The sequence below is a fragment of the Prosopis cineraria genome, unplaced genomic scaffold, assembly GCF_029017545.1.
Source record: "Prosopis cineraria cultivar Desert tree isolate PC_DT_omini unplaced genomic scaffold, ASM2901754v1 PC6, whole genome shotgun sequence".
In the NCBI taxonomy this organism is placed as follows: domain Eukaryota; kingdom Viridiplantae; phylum Streptophyta; class Magnoliopsida; order Fabales; family Fabaceae; genus Prosopis; species Prosopis cineraria.
In genome coordinates, this window is record NW_026555337.1 from 11,896,761 (window position 1) to 11,914,120 (window position 17,360).

The window sequence follows — 17,360 nt, forward strand, 5'->3', positions numbered from 1 at the left end:
GATGTTAACTCTAAAATTGATGGTGAGCAAAATAGAGACTACATGTCTAGGGTTCAAGTGGTGCATAGTTGAAGGTTTTAAGAAAGTCAAACTTGAATCTGATTGTCTTCCCCTGGTTCAATTGTTGAGAGGTAATATAATACTTACCCAAAGTGGGGTTGTATGGAGCTAGTGGATTTTATAAGCCATCTTGACAAATCGTTAAGCTATAGCTTTGTATGGATTTCAAGAGGTCTTAACGCTTCATGTAGCAATGCAGAGGACTTGTATGTACTATTTTTTGCCACAATAAGTAGTAATATTTGTTGTATTTCTCTCATTGTAAAAAAACATCATCATTAGTGATTACTCAACTGAGAGTAATTTAATTAGAAAAATTATGTACATATCTCCTTTAACACTATTCTTTTAACCGGAAAAGATGATACTTTCATTAAAATGAAGATAAAGAAAACAGACATGAAAGAAAGGTTGAACAACAAAAAAACCTACAACAAAATACAGACCAAAAAAAAAAAAACACAAACCAAACCTTAACGACAAGATCAAGGAGACAAGTCTTTGCCAAGTTTGCTAGCAAAATATCTACACTATCTACTTACCGTAATTTGTAGAAAGAAAAATGCCGTCACTGATGTCAACACCATTGTAAGGGATAGGGTTTAAAGAAACCACCTCAAAGGTCCCACACTTTTTATCGATAAAAGATAAACCATAATTGATTATTGAAAGGCCACCATGAGAGAACCCATAAAAGCAAAATTGGGTACGAACCAAGCAAACAAAGAAGAATGGAAAGGAGATCTCATCAACGACCATGCACCAAACCACACCGCTTGGCATTACATATTCCCTTTTTGAACATTTCAAATTTGCCACCACAAACATAGCCCACAATCGCCCTTTAAAGAAAAGAAATGATAAAGATAGAGACAACCATTAATATAACCTTTTAATTCCTTGCAGTGCAATTAAATCTTATAAAATCTAAGTTAATTGTGTCATAGGATACTTAATGTAATCCTCTCAATTTAATTTTCTTCATTATCAAAATTAAAATTAAATATTTGAACCTTATAAATGAAAAAAAATTGCAACAAAGGAGCCCTCTGTTTTTTTTTTTTTTGGAAGTTGAATCTCACGTACCAGAATCTAATTGAGCAGTGATGCATGTTGCTATTGTACTGCAAGGGCAGAACACAAAAAATCACATCGGCTTTGCCTTACCCACCTTTCAAACGGCTCGTTTTGATGTAGGTCGAGACTCGAGTCAGCTTCCATCTCAAAAATTGTCTTCTGGAGAAGCTAGTGATGGAGGGGGAACATGGCGTCTGCCTAGTGCAACCTGAATCATTTGTCCAAAGACATCAAGCTGAAGGTAATTTGCAATTTTTCGCATCCCTCTTCCTCATCCATCGATTGATGTTATTATCTATTTCACGTCGTGGTGGTGGTGGTGTTGGTAGGGGTTTCTTCATTTCCTTGCCATCGTAAGATTCTCTGTTTACAATTGTAGATTATACGGTGAAATTCCCAGCTCTAGCCCTGAGTTTATTTGTTTTGTACCTGGAATAGTAGCTATCATTAACGTTGATGAAGCCGATTTCTTGGTATGGATGTCCTTATTAAGACCATCTTGTTCATCGAAAAGGGACATTGCAGGACGCAGAGCAACTTTCAAATTTTAGACCCAATCAAGTTGCGTATGAAAGGGATTAAGAAATTAAGGTCTATGCACAGGGAATAGGTCATAATTGTTATTTAGGTCTTGAAGTACCAATTGAAGGAGCAATTCTGTTGATTATGCTGTTAGCAGTCTTAGGGAATTGAATTTTTTGCAAGAGCACGTGATATATGTAGTGATATAATTTTGAGATTCGCTGCTGCTGCAAGAATCTCCGAATATTGTCCACAAATTTCGCTTCATTTGATGTAAATAACAAGCATATTTGTGAAAATCGGCTTATTTAAATACCAATTAGCGAAATAAAAAACAACAAATCAGAAAATGTTTATGCGAAGTCAAAGCCAGCATCCACTGTTGATATCAACCGACGAAAAAGGTATTTATGAGTCATGGACTAAAATTAGTTAGAATTATAAGCTACTATTGCACAGTGTGAATGTAAAGATTTAGTATAACACATTTATTTAGACTCCTACTTAGGATTTGATTAAAAAGAAAAAAAAAAAAGGACTCCTACTTGGGAAGCTTATCTCTCTGAGTTTGAGGTGCCTTTCCCAAAAGGAGAAATTAACATTCTGGATAAACTCTCATGATTGCTTAACATGTTGCAGGTCAACACCTTGAAAGATTTCAATTTAAATTTTGCAGGCGTATTTTGTGTATGACCTACCAGAGAATCCTAAAATGATCGTACGACCGATGATCTCTTCATGAATATTCAAGCTTCTTGTCTAATTGTCGTCTACAACTTGTTTGAGCAAGCTATCACAATAAAAGCTAACTCACCTTTTTCGTTACTGGTATTTTCTGCCTTGACTTAAATCTCATCTCAATTCATTATATGGTGATATGTTTTGATAGGTTTAGTTTTATGCAATTATTAATATCACCATTCGCGATTCCATTTTGTTGCATACTCTGCATGCTGGAGGTAAAAAATTTTTGGCCTGTGACGAGATGCTCAATTTTCCTTGCATTGAAAACTATTGATCTCAAACATGTCGGTGTGTCTTGCAATTTATCTCATGCATAGTATTTGGCAACGCATTATGAAATATTTTGCTCTTAATTGATCTTAATCTGTAGAAACAGGGGGATATCTGTTTTTCTTCTAAACCTCTATGCATGATTTAAATTTCTAAACGAATATGCATTGAATTTACTTGACTTACGACTTGTTATATATTCTCTATCAGATGCCTTTTCTTCATGTTTCTTCTAAAAGAGATCCATATACTTGAACTACATATGTTCCCCTTATACTTCTTATGAAAACTATTAAGGGCACATAGTTCATATAAACAGGTGCATTGTTCATTGAATAATACAACTTCCTACTAATTTGCTTGATTTTTATTCGCTTTTTAAAGTATATGGGTCCCATATGCTTCACAGAATCTAAAAATAAGCTAGATTGTTCATAACCGATGAACAGTGTAAGTTGCTATAATTTTAATGTTATTTATATATAGATATTTTCATTTATGAAATAGGTTATTTCACTGTCATTAATATTTGTATCAAAGAGATTGAAGCAAATCATAAACATGAAAAGTCGAAGACAAAGGGGAACGCATACTCTGTGCGTGACAATAGAAACATTTATCAAGACGGAAACAATCTTAGGACACATTGTTTTAGATGTAGGAAATGAGACCCCTTTATTGTCTTGTGAGTTCTGAGAACCATATGGAGTTAAACGTCACACATTTTGATGAGAACTTTGACACAATCTGGCTGTTTCAAGAGCTCAAAGGCTTTGCTTATCTCTGTTAATGGGACTTCATGGGTCCCAAGTTCATCGATAGGGAAATCCTGTGAATGAGATAAAAGTAGTCCATTGTTAAACAAATATTTCTCTTTCTACAAAAGCAAATGTTCTGTACAGGTCATTGATTTTCACTTAGTGTCTATATATACTACTAAGATCGTTTAGATTCGATTGGGATGGTACATATTTGAGGGTTTCTTTATTAAATTTTACAGAAGTCTTTTTCAAAGGACTTTTAATGTTATAAATATCAATTAACTTAAACCATTTTCTTAGTTTGCGTAAATTAGTTAAAGATTAGTCATAAATATAAATGAAGGGAGTAATATGTTTAAATTGAAAAAAGAAGGAAAAGGAATATTTAATTTAAAAATACAAAAAATATAATAATATTTGAACTGCCTAAAATTAAATCCAGGCAATTCACATAAAAATAAAAAGCATATCAGGAGTACACTATTAATATGTAAAATCAAATCCGAATGTATGGACCTTACATGAATGACTTATCTTAAATGAAGCCATTCTGTGCAAGTAATACATGTCATCTGAACATTTCTCGGAAGGATATACTAATCGTTTTAAAACGCAAGTTTAACTGAAAAATGATTATTAAACTTAGATTCTCCGGAAAAAAAGATAGAAATTTAACTCAATTCATGATTAGATATATAATTGAGGTGTTGCACAAAATAATAGATATGCATCATGATTAACATTACTAACAATATAGGAAATTCAGAATCTTTTTTTTTTTTGAAACAAGGAAGCTTAGATTTGTGTGTAGAGAATTTCACCTTATTTTGGCATTTGGTAGCTAAAATAGGAAGGTGAGATTTTGGTTTTAAGCCTCCAAAAATGGAACCCTTTAAAGTTCTTCCAAGAAGAAGACCCAACCAGTTGACTTGCACACATTCTTCTATTCCTGCACCAATTGCTATTGCTTGTCCTCTCCCCTGGTAGAGAAAGAATTATTAATGCAATTTGAAATTAGACAAATAGGAGTAATCGTGAGTTTGCAAGACATATCTGAAGTTTTTATTAAAAATTAATGGCACTAAATTTGTTATATCTAATAGTTTGAATCCATGAATGTTGAAAATGTCTTTTACAAAAATTATACCTATGATTACACTTGACGGTGCTCAAATCTAACCTAACTAGATAACCATATCAAAACATAAACAAATTAGATATTAAACTCATACATTGCACCAGCGAGCTGCACCATGTACAATTTGTCAATATGATTTTTTTTTTGTAAATTATATATATATATATATATATATGTTGATTGATATAGATGATTATGATGATTGACTATTAGGTACTGTATGTTTACCACTTTGGTGGATTCTAGGGCTTGAGTAACCATTGGGGCAAAACCAATGCACTCAATGGCATAATCCACACCAAGTCCACAAGTGAGGTCCTTCACCAATTGAGAAGAAGGCTTATCAGAATGATCATTAGGATTTATGAAGTCTGTTATCCCAAAAGCTTCTCCTTTTTCTTTCTTCTTCTCATTTATGTCAATCCCAATTATCTTAGTCGCTCCCATCATCTTGGCACCACATATAGCCTGCATCACAAGTAATTTAATTACCCATTAAACAACAAGCTTTGTCATGATAAACTATACTTATGAAAACTAGAAAAGAAGTGCCTTTTTGTTTATTTTTTATTTTTTTGTTTTGGTAGAAGTATAGCTTACCTCACTTAGTGAGATAAGACTTGTTATTGTCGTTTTGGTAAAAGCACTTACCCCTAATCCAACAGCTCCCAGGCCAAAAACGGCCATGGTTGATCCACTTTGAATTTGGGCTGTCTTCCAAGCAGCCCCAAAACCAGTAGAAAATCCACAAGAGATGAAGGTAGCATGAGCCAAATCAATACTTGGATCAACTTTCACAAGGTAGTTTGCATCACTAACCATGTACTCACACCATGTTGAGCAGCTACTCGTATGGTACACCTTCTGCCCTCTAATGGAAATCCTTGATGTGTCATCAGGCATTAGCCCACTCACTGTGAAAGGATATCTCATGCACATGTTTGATTCCTCTGAGATACAGGTCTCACATTCTTGACACTCTCCAATGTATGTTGGAATCACTAAATCTCCTACTTTCAGGTTCGTCACTTTCTCCCCTATGCTCTCCACAACACTGCATTTACATTCATGACAATGATGCAAGGTGCTCGTTGATTAATACAATAGAATAAGTGATAAGTGATTGATTGATAAATTGATTATATGTGTTTGAATAAATGTGATGGATTGTGAAGCTTACCCTACTCCTTCGTGCCCAAGTGCTAGAGGAAAAGAAGGCTGCACATCAACTTGGATTAGTACATAACGGAGCTGCAATATTTATCACCTATGAAAAGTGCAACTTGTCTTGGATTCTTTTTAATTTATTGAGTATAATATGCTCTTAGTGGCATTAAACCAATGAAAATAAATCAACGTGCCCATAGAATAAATAAAAGACAAAATGGATTTGGGTGTTCAAGTTTTCGTTACCTCAGGAATGAATTTTCAAGTTTACACAAATTCCTCTGTAAGTAAAGAATGAATTACATAGACTTGAATGTTTCCTTTTTATTGAAATCATACATATCATTTCTATTTTCAGGGGAACTGTGTGTATATCCTAAAAATAAAGGGAAGATTTCTGTAGTCTCCATACAATTCAAACGAAATTTATGCATATGAATGTTAGACACTTGTCAAAACATAATTCCTTTTTGTTTATACAGTGTGCGAGTGTTGTGAGGTTCAATTCAAGTGGATGAGAATTAAAGAGTCTCACACAAGGAAAACCTCGAGCTCTCAAGATGTCTGTGTGGCAAACACTAGCACAAAGAACCTTAACTCGAGCTTCAGAAGCTTTAGGTGGATCTACTTGTATCTTTTCCACCTTCACGTCTTCCCCTAATCCCCAGCATATTGCACCTATGTACAATTTCACAAGTCAAACCCAAAATATAATCAATGCATCAACCGCAGAAATTAATCGACTCACTCTGACAAATTCATGTATGAATTTTATGACCTTAACATTTAAGTATAGTATTGATAAATTTTACAAAACATTATAAATCAAATTCACGTAAAATAAACATGAGGAAGAAATTGAAAACTGCAGGCCAGTGTCATAATATGTTACCTTTGCATGTTATGACTTGTGAGCTGTTTGACATTATGCTCAACTTGCTTTACCTTTCGGATTCAAAAGAAGAAAGGTTTTGGGTTGTGGAATTGGCTAGGATATGTCTCATAAATAAATAATTTTCACTTGTGAATTTAAAGTGGTTGGATATTCAAACTTTGTGGGACATTGTTGGTAGATTTAATACAAGCATTTTTCATGGAGAATATCAATATCAATATATTCATAACTGGATTGTAGGCCATGTGCATTGTATGATATTTGAGGATATGCCGCTTGTCTTGTGTGTAACTAATAGTGGTTGATCTGAATGGCTGACAAAATTTTAGATGGCTCTACTTTCGCGTTTGAAAGCAAGTTTGTAGCTGACTCCCTCAATTTGTTAGAGATGCGAGAATCTCGAATTGAAATTGAACTCGACTTCGAGACAAGTGAGTTCTTGGGGTCTCTCACCATAATTTCCCCAAATGCACGTATAGAAATGTAATAGGAGATAAATTTGGAAATCAGTAACCTGGAAGAAATGAAATTTGATGAGATATAAATGATTAGGACACTAAAAACTCAAGTATTGAACTTAAGAAAATAGAGAACCAAAGGGGTTAGGTACAACGTGAGAAATGTTGGAAGAATGGTGGAAAGCTTTGTACAATACACACGCAGAAGACTTGAGAGCCATATATTGATGACCAGTAAGAAATGATGCTGATGATAAACAACTATCATTATTTAATTGTTAGGTGAAACATGGTATCGCTAAATGTGAAACATGTGAGCACATCCCCTCTACCACAAAAATATTGTTAAGTCCCATATTGTCCTACTCACAGTCAATGCTGATTTCAACATTTAATAAAAAGTATAACAAGTTGCATCATTTATTAGAGGTAAATAGTGAAACTCAATTTTTAGATTTTGTATACGAGCATAAGAAAATATGTGTGGTTGATCTAAATTTTTATTAGGTTTTAACAATTATGTTTCTTGTTAGTCATGCAATATTTTGGTGAATAATTTGAGATCACTAGTCAAAATTATTTACAATGCATAGGAATGTATGTTTGGTTGATCTAAAATTTTCGTTAGGTTTTAATTCTTGTTAGTCACATATTATGTTGGTCAATAATTGAGATCACTCTCAACATTGTAGGGATAACTAATACTAGTTTTGCTGCATTCTCTCCTTTTGCAGTTCTGAAGGTAATGAAAATCTATTACTGTAAATCGTTTTACATCTGCATGTTATCACTTGTTATTGATAGAAAAGGCTCACGCCAACACACACGACAATTAGTTAATCTAGAAAATTATAGAAAAAGGTTTCAGAAATTACAGAAAAAATATATAAAATTACAAATAAATGTCCTATAAAAAAATTAATATTGATTAAGTCATTAATATTGTGTGATAATTTATAAGTTTTCTTCCAAAATTAATAAGTTGTCCTTAAAAAATTTTCAACTAGTATAAAAAGCATGTTTATTTTGTAAATATCATATACACTAGTTAAGTTATAAATTTTTAGATAATGTGTGTGAATATCAAAAGTTAATTTATAAATTGTGTGTGAAGATTTGTAAATAATAGTAGTAATAATAATAATTTAAATATATTAAATTGTCAATATTTTAATATGATATTATTAAAACAAATATAATATTTTTTAATAATTTACTAGTGTTGTTATACCAATAATTGTGATCCATTAATTACCTAATAGCTAGTTAAACTAGTTGATCAAAATTGTCCTTTGGTCTTGTACTTGGATAACAAATAACAAGTGTACATGTCCAGGTATTTATATATAATTTAAGGGATTTAATTTATATTAATTTTTTATAAGATATTTGTGTGTAATTTTTTGGGTCTTATTTTATAAAGTGAGATTTTTTTTTTTACAATTTTGGAATCAACTAATTAAAGTTAACTTTTTAACGGCAAAATATTTAATGTATCATTTTTGAATGTTGAAGGAAAAAATTGCATCACATAAGTTAAGAAAATCATATGCTTTTGAGCGAGCAATTGAGAGGCAAAAACGATACTCGATGTATAATCACAGAAATTTTAAAGAACAAAGCAAGAAATAAAAATAATAATGAGATGTGTTTCTTTAATTTCTGAGAGTCAAATGAAAATGAACATCATATCTTGATGATAACTTTGATACAATCTGGTCGTTTCAATAGCTCAAATGCTTTGCCTACCTCTGTTAAAGGGACTCATGGTTTTCAAGTCCATCAAGAGGGAAATCCTGTAAACAGGAGGAAAACAATTAATTATTATACTCTATAATTATTTCTAATCAGGTCATTTATTTACAATAAGATTTTTTTTTTTGTTGCGCATTTTTGAAGAGTTTCTGGCAATGATCTAGATTGAATATGCACGTGGACCTCGAATCAAGATTTCGTATTTGTACCTAAGATGTGTATTATTAGCAAACTTTATTTAGACCCTCCAAATTTAAGTTGTACCTATTATATTTTTAATATTTATAATTAATTTTTAACATGCTTTATTTTAAGGAAAGTTGGATACAAAATAATATTAATCTCCTACCCATCAAATCAACCAAGCAATGATATCAACCTCTCAAATCAAATCTAGATAATGTAAATAATAAATGCTTTCAAATGCAAGTATATGGTGTTCCTCTTATAATTTTTGTTTTCCCGACGATATAATATCTCTTAACAAAAATAAACTAGAGCGTGACTGAAGTAATTAGGATCTGTTTGGTTTTTGTTCTCATTTTTTATTTTTAAAAACTGCTTTGTGATATAACTTTTAAAATTACTTTTAAAACAAAACAAAATAAAAATTTATTTGGTTATATTAATTATAAAATAATTTAAAAATTTAAAAACAGATTGATAGTAATAGTTATAAGGAGTTAATGGTGGTGATTAGTAATAAAAACTGATTAAAATAACTATAATTTTTAATAATTAAATATAGTGTATTTAAAAAATAAAAAAAATGAAAACAACTTAAAGTTGTTTCTATTTTTTATTTTTAAAAAAAAAATAATTTTTTTTAAAAAATAATTAAATGAAAAACACTTATCCTAATAAATTTCTTTATTTTCTTATTTTTAAAAACAAAAAATAATTTTTAAAATTAGAAAACAAACAGGCCCTTAGTGTCTGTTTGTTTTGAATCTTTAAAAACTGTTTTTTTATTTTCAAAAATAAAAAAATTTAAAAACTTATTGGAGTAAGTGTTTGTCATTTTATTATTCTCAAAATTTCTTTTATTTTTTTCTTTTTAAAACAAGAAAATAGAAACAATTTCAACCTGTTTTTATTTTATCTTTCTTGTTTTCAAAATATATTACATTTAATCATTAAAAATTATAGTTAACTTAATTAATTTTTCTCATAAATTATCACCATTAATTATTTATAACTATCACTATCAATCTATTTTTTAATTCAAAAACTGTTTTTAAATTAATACACCAAACAGATTTTTATTTTATTTTATTTTGAAAAACAATTATAAAAATTGTATTATAAAACATATTTTAAAAACAATACCAGTCGATCTTACCCTATCAAGTAAAGGTGTTAGTACACAATAAGCAACGAGCAAGAAAACGGGGCAAGAAAGCCGTTGCGCGTTAGTCACGAACAAGCAATGGCCAACTACGAATAAAGGCGCCCTGGCGCGAAAGCCAAAATAAGAACAGAAACTAAATAAGCCCTTAAACTTTAATTTCTTAAGATTGTTAATTAAGTTTATAATTGATCAGGATGTGTGCAAAATTAAACGTGTGCATTCTGATTTATATTACTAATTGTATATGGAAAAAAATTATGAATAAGTCTCAGTCAAGGGTCTTATTTAAAAATAAGAAAAAAATATTTCAAGTCCCGTGGCACTTTGTTGTAATTAGTTTTTATTGCAAGATGATTCACCCTCTTCGGCTGGAACTTCAACTTGTAAATTTGAGAAGTACTTGTAGATCGATAAGGTTTCATTGGTAAATTCATAAAATTTCACTTATAAATATTAAAAAGATTCTTAGATTCATTTATAAATGTATGTTTCACTTATAAGTTTCAAATATTTGATAAGTAAATGTCAAATGTTTGACTTGTAAATATGGATGTTAAAATTTTTAAAAACAATCATTTTCTTTGACTAAAGGTTGACTAATCAACAACTGCCAGCAACTAGTTAACACTGGCCAAAGTTCTAGTAAAAGAGAGTGGATTTAAGGATATTTGTATTGTCCTACAGTTGAATTTTATTATAATCAAGTCCAACAAAACTTGAGAGTATCCTTTTTTATTTTTTTAATTTGTGGACCCTTAATTGAGACTTATTTGCAATTTTCCCTTACACATCTAATGCAATTTAAATTTGTGTATAGAAATTATTCTCCTTGTGTTTGCATTTGGTAGCCAAAATAGGGAGGTTTGATTTGGGCTTTAAGCCTCCAAAAATGAAACCCTTCAAGTTCTACCAAGAAGAAGGCCCAACCAAGTTGACCTCAACAAATTGTTCTGTTCATGCACCAATTGCCATTGCCTTTCCAGTGCCCTGCCCCTGTGTGTATATTGTAAATAGAATTGGAATATAAATTCTTTTAAAAATCCTTTGATCGCAAAACAGAATACATGTTTTATTTTGGTTAATATATATTGAATTTATTTCCAAAAAAAATGATAAAAATGCTTTTATGATTTAAAAGAATGTCCTCTGTAAATTTGAATTAAAAAAAAAAATACAATTATCAAGATTGTTAATATATAAAGTCATATCTACATTAACAATCCTTGCTATAACATATATTATCATAAGGAAAATACATGATGAGTTTTTCATGAAATAAAACTTTAGAGGTTTCAAAAGTTCTTTAATTTTTTTTTTGAAATAATCCATATGCAGTGTTTAAAAAAAAACAAGTTATGCAATAACACAAGATTTATTTATAGTTGAGTGAAAATGCTTGAGTTAGCAAAGGGGCAACACCTGTGCACTCAAATGAATAATCCACACCTACTCCGCCATTAGTGAGGTCCTTCACTAATTGGGAAGAGGGTTTATGAGAATGACCATTATTGGTGTCAACACCAATTATCTTGATTGCTCACATCATCTTGGCTCCACTTATAGCCTGCAATTTACCCATTGAACAAGCTTGATCTTGGTAAAAGAAAAACAAGCACATAAACATGCATCAAGGCACTTTATATTTGGAAGTCACGTTGGTCCATGACTAATACAGGTTGAGTTGGGCAGAGACTACAAGGTTAGCAAAACTCTCTCAATGAGCTTTTAAGATAGCTATTCCCTCTCCCTCTTCCCTTTATTATAAGATATTTTTAACTAATTTACTAGAATCAAAAAATGACATTTAACTCATTAAATGTCTTAAAATAAAATATTGAAAGAATGACAAAGAGGTTTTAAAAGGACCCATTAATTTAACTTAAGTTTTAAGTGTTAAACTTTATGAATTTGTAAGTTCAATTCTCAATTTTGCGGCTTTATTATGATGAATCTGTAACTTATTTTTTAAATTTTAATATGATCTGAGAATAAATAATTTGTTTTTTTTATTAAAATTTAAAACATAAATTGCAAATTAATATGTAGAGGCCTTGGTGGCTGGGGAATGCTGTCTTCTCTCTATTATCAGGGTGCAGGGTGCATCCTGACTTCACTTGATGATAACCTGCTTTTAAGTCCATCTTGGAGAAGTAAACTGAACCACCTAACTCATTGAATGTTTCATCGACAGTGGGCATCAGGAATAAGTCTATCACAGTGACATCATTAAGTGCTTGGTAATCCACACATAAGCGCCAAGACCCATCTTTCTTCTTAACCAAAATAACTGGGGCAGAAACGGGACAGGTGTTAGGTTGAATAAGCCCATCCTGAAACATCTCCCCCACCATCGTTCAATCTCTGCTTTCTGGCTATATGGGTGCCGCTATGGCGGCACTTTCACCGGTTCAGTTCCAGGCTTTAGTATGATACGATGGTCAAAATCACGAGGTGGAGGTAACTCATGTGGAGTCTCAAATGCTTGCTGATATTTGGTGAAAAGTTCAGCCGTATCTGTCGAAACCTCTTCGGGTTCATGGGTGTTACTCACAGTGACCATCCGCAGAAAGTAAGCTTCACCCAGAGCACACGTATCTTGAAGACGACGAAACTAATGGTACCGTGCTGTTGAACAATGTGCTGCAGTGGATCCTTTTAAAGTAATAAAATGGCTAGTGGACTTGCTGTAATCAGCAATGTGTGGGCCTAACGTGGCCAACCATGCGAAGCCCAAAACAACATCAGATCCGGCTATTTCCAAAACAATGGCTGCTACATAATAAGTGCCATCTACTTGGACCGTTAACCATCTCACCAGGCCCAAATAATCTAAACCCAACCCTAATTTGAAAAGATAACCTAATTTAAGGACAACTTATATATGTAAATGTTATATCATTAACTCAGGGTGAAGAGAGTCTTTCATCTAATTTCTAAGTATATGAACAAATAGTAGACATATAGTCTTAAGAAAAGACTAAAAAATTGTTGAATTGAAAAAGGCGACTTCCTTCTTACCCTGTTATTACTATATATTTGGTCAAAGGTTTGTTCGAGTAATTTCACACATTTTTCAACATTACTTCCTAACTTTTAATTTGAAACTTATTAATATGTAATAACTAAATTCATGGGATTAGTTAGTGATTAATTTATTTATATGAGGCTTCTATATAATTTTCCTTTTTCATTTTTTCAACTACAGGATGCGAAAAACTGTAAATCAATATATGTATAACTATCATTGTATTAATTACGTATTCAACACACTTTAATTTATTTTTGTATTTTTTAAAGAACCATTTAGTATTTAATCTGACATTATATTCATGTTTTGCACGAAGTCAAATAAAATGAGATGTACTAATTATGGCTTATCATGAGTTATGAATATTGTAATTCATATATTATATATATTGATTGATTGACATAACCAAATAATTCATTTTATTTTATATGCCTAAGGGGTTCATAATAACAAAAAGGGACAACTTGTTCCAAAGACGGTAATAAAATATAAAGCGCGAGCTTTTAACTTTATCGTGGAATATATTTGGAACTTCTTCTTTTTCTTTCTTTCCTTTTGTCTTTTCCTTTTTCCTTTTTTTTTTCTTTTTCTTTTTTAGGAAACTTTGGTAACTAGTCTTCTATTGAATGATCAGTATTAATAGTCATATATACTACATAATCTATAAGTTGCACTGTTTTATACAAAGACTGTGATTCCTATACAATATATCCAAAATGTTTCTATAACTAAATGCCTGTTTTGTTGATGTATCAAGATTTGCAAGGCATCACAATTACATTAAATTTTGAAGCTTGTAATTTTCCTTAATTATATTGCATCCAAAATTAGCTTGAGAGATAATGTTACATCAATGTAAATCCTTGTAGGGGAAGACAAGAAACTAAAGTGGATCTCAATTATCTCTTCTCCTCCATCCTCCATTGTCATTCGCTTCCTCCAAGGTCATCAAGCAACATATAATTGAAAAGGAGAAACTGAGGACTCTTTGGTTTCTGTTCTCATTTTTTGGTTTTAAAAACTATTTTGTAATATAATTTTTAAAATTATTTTTCAAAACAAAACAAAATAAAAATATGTTTGATTATATTAATTTAAAAATAGTTTTAAAATTAAAAAATAAACTGATAGTGATGGTTAGGTAGTTAATAGTGGTGATTTTTGATAAAAATTGGTTAAGGTAATTGTAATTTTCAATAATTTAATGTAATGTATTTTGAAAACAAGAAAAATAAAATGAAAACAACTTGAGGTTATTTTTATTTTTTTGTTTCAAAAAATAGAAAATAGTTTTGAAAACAATTAAATCAAAAGCACTTATCCAAACAAGTTTTTAAAAACCAAAAACAGTTTTTGAAACAAACAGGCCTGATTCTACTATAAAAAGTAAAACCACAAAATTTTGAAAAGCAACAAATATATTTAACAAATGCATGAAGATATAAAATACTCGGAAAAAAAGGGATAGATGATTCCTTGGAAACTAACGCAAGCAAGCTTAATTATATATATGTTCCATTACAGCAATATTATATTATATTGCTGGTGAGATGGGGTCATTTCTAGGCATAGCTTTCGTATGGTGGTCGAAGCGAGGGACGGTGGTATGTGCATTTCGTTCTTTCAAACATGATTTATATTTTTAATGCAATAGCATTTGCAGTACTTTTTGGTTGATATAATAATGCTATTTCATCACTAATGAAGTTAATTGGGTTGAATAGTATGGGACTTTATAACACCCATTAAATAAAACCTCGTATGAATATGATGAAAAGCAAAACCAGATGAATGTGTGTATATAGTTAGTCTTAGCTTTTTCCCATTTATGGCTTGATATCTTGCTTGGATTTGTATTAGTTGGTAGTATCTAATACCTATCAACACAAAAGTAATAACGATATTGTTGTTGTCGCTGTATGTTATTGAGTACTTTACAGGAACTTGCCATTGTACTTGTAATAACATGAGTATGGTTATGTTTTCTAACGAAGAAATCTTTGAGATGGAAATAAAGCTGAATGGAATAAGAAATATTAGAGCTATAAGGATTACCAAGCATGTATTCCTCCTGTTAAGAGTGAAAGGGAAGATTCTATCATATATATGGTGCAAATCCGCAAACAGGAAGTTTTCAGTTGATATGTTTGATGTATTAAAGGGTTATGGTGGTGAGGATTGAGGACTGCTGGGTACTTGGATTAACTAACTAAAGGGTTGGTACAGCTTAATTAGAGGTTTTAAGTTTTAGTTTTGGGTATGCAGCAATAATTAAATTTTCAATGGGAGGTATGCCTCTTAAAGAAGTGTGCCCACAAGTTGCTGATTAGATTAGTTTGAGTTAAAGACCTAGAATACCAGAGTGAAAGCAAAAAAAAAAAAAAAAGGAGGGAGGGCTATGATAAGGATCTTAGGGGAAAGATCTGGAACAGATTTGGAGTTGGAAGGGACTGAAGAAGTACAAGTGTTTATGTGGCTAGTGACAAGGGGAAACTTGCTTACATCTTGTAGAAGAGGCTAGGTAAGATTTTTTAACTTTTCTACTGTTTGTGTGATATGTTATTGTTGTACTGAAAAAGTATTACATGCACTTAGATATTGGTCATTTTTGTAATTTTAAGGTCCTTTTCAATCATTTTCTAAGAAGCTAATAGTCAAAGTTAACTTTCGTTAACAATAAGGGCTTGATTGCACTGTTTTTAAAAATTAAAGAAACAATTTACACAATAAACGAGTTCATGTTTATGGTATTATTTGACTTAAAGTTTGGGGATAATTTGCTCATTTATCACAATTTTTTCGAATATAAGTTCTTAAAAGTAAAGGGAATGGAGAAATAAAGATCAAGAAACATGTGAGACTTGCATCATACATGATATTGATAATGATAAAATAGAAATATTGGAAATAAAAGATGAAAAATTAAAAGAAAAAAGCATTGGCACACTATTACTGTTATTCTGCTACGAGCTGAAGCTCTATTGGTTGTTGGAGAACTCACTGCTATCTATCAAATGCTAGTGTGCTACAGACACCATGTCAAATTTTCTCGAGGATAAAAGGAGTCACGCTAGGTGAAGCAAAGAATAACGCATGAACAAGATTTTTGCACTGGGCAAGTGGATTTTAAGGTTGAATTATTGAAAATGTCTGTAGAGATTGTGTGTAGTTTCTAGAGTTGAAGAGAGACCTTGTGGGTTTGGTAGCTTCTCCTTTTACAGGCACAAAGTAATAGTTTTCTTATGGTTTCATGCTACATTTTTTAAGGCCACTAGTCAAAATTTTTCTTATAAATTCCTTCACTCTTTGCCATTTCTGAAGTGATGCATCACTTTGTTTTCATAACAAGCAACTACCTTTTTTTAAAAGACTCGTGTGAAATTTTTAGCCCAAATAGTTGGGCTTGGGGCCAAAATTAAATTTTATCCCAAGCACTGGGTATATTAAAAATTTAAAATTATATATAGATGAATCTAAAATTTATTACCTCAATGTATATTTTAGTAAAAATAAGATTTTTAAAAATATTTTTTTAATGTCGTGTTGCCTGCAGCTTTAATTTAAAAAATTAAATAAATTTATTAATTTTGAATTATAAAGCAAAATAAAATCTTTTGGAAGCACTTTGACCAACTTTACAAGATATAAAGATAAAGATTGCCCATTGTATTACTCCTTCTATTAAAAAATAAGGCATTTTTTAAGAAGTTTGATATTAAAAAATTTAAAGCATTTTTAGTCTTTCAAAATGTAATCATTGCTTTTTTTAAAAAAGTACTCCTATTGAATAAATCATTTTATATTTAATTTAGAGTGAAATATCTTATTAAATAAGGATAAATGTGAAAATATAGAATTAGTTTGAAGATAAATAACTACTTTATTGGGAGTGAGGTTTGATTAAAAATGCTTTACATTTTTTAACAGGGGAGTACTATTTTGTGAATCTAGGTTGTTCAAAAATATGTATTGTGATGTAATCCTTTGACTCTTACATTATTTATGTGTTTTCTTCTGGTAATATATTACAATTAATCAAGAATTATTTTATTCAAAAAGAAAGCGGTTGATGATTCGTTGGAAACTAACGCAAGCAAACATTTGTTCGATTGTGCAATATATATTGCTGGTGAG

At 30.9% G+C, this 17,360-nt stretch overlaps 1 protein-coding gene and 1 long non-coding RNA gene across 6 annotated transcripts; one reads left to right on the top strand and one right to left on the bottom strand.

The window, feature by feature from the left end:
- The first annotated feature begins 1,138 nt into the window (after nucleotides 1–1,138).
- LOC129313533 (uncharacterized) lies at nucleotides 1,139–9,146 on the top strand. Of its 5 annotated transcripts, XR_008593995.1 has the most exons (8): nucleotides 1,149–1,378; nucleotides 2,336–2,487; nucleotides 5,238–5,373; nucleotides 5,472–5,592; nucleotides 6,222–6,357; nucleotides 6,964–7,065; nucleotides 7,785–7,834; nucleotides 8,992–9,146. It is a non-coding gene; the product is annotated as an uncharacterized LOC129313533 (long non-coding RNA). The 5 variants fall into 5 exon arrangements; XR_008593997.1 differs by having other exon boundaries at nucleotides 1,139–1,378; nucleotides 4,786–5,373; nucleotides 7,785–9,146; XR_008593996.1 differs by having other exon boundaries at nucleotides 1,147–1,378; nucleotides 2,299–2,487; nucleotides 7,785–9,146.
- On the bottom strand, nucleotides 3,206–7,244 carry LOC129313532 (8-hydroxygeraniol oxidoreductase-like). Its single transcript, XM_054956739.1, has 7 exons — nucleotides 6,632–7,244; nucleotides 6,275–6,417; nucleotides 5,753–5,790; nucleotides 5,224–5,626; nucleotides 4,801–5,040; nucleotides 4,256–4,414; nucleotides 3,206–3,502 (listed from the first exon to the last, which is right to left on the bottom strand). Exons 1-7 carry the CDS (start codon nucleotides 6,663–6,665, stop codon nucleotides 3,383–3,385), a joined length of 1,137 nt encoding a protein of 378 aa, XP_054812714.1. The 5' UTR covers nucleotides 6,666–7,244; the 3' UTR covers nucleotides 3,206–3,382.
- Nucleotides 9,147–17,360: the final 8,214 nt, after the last annotated feature.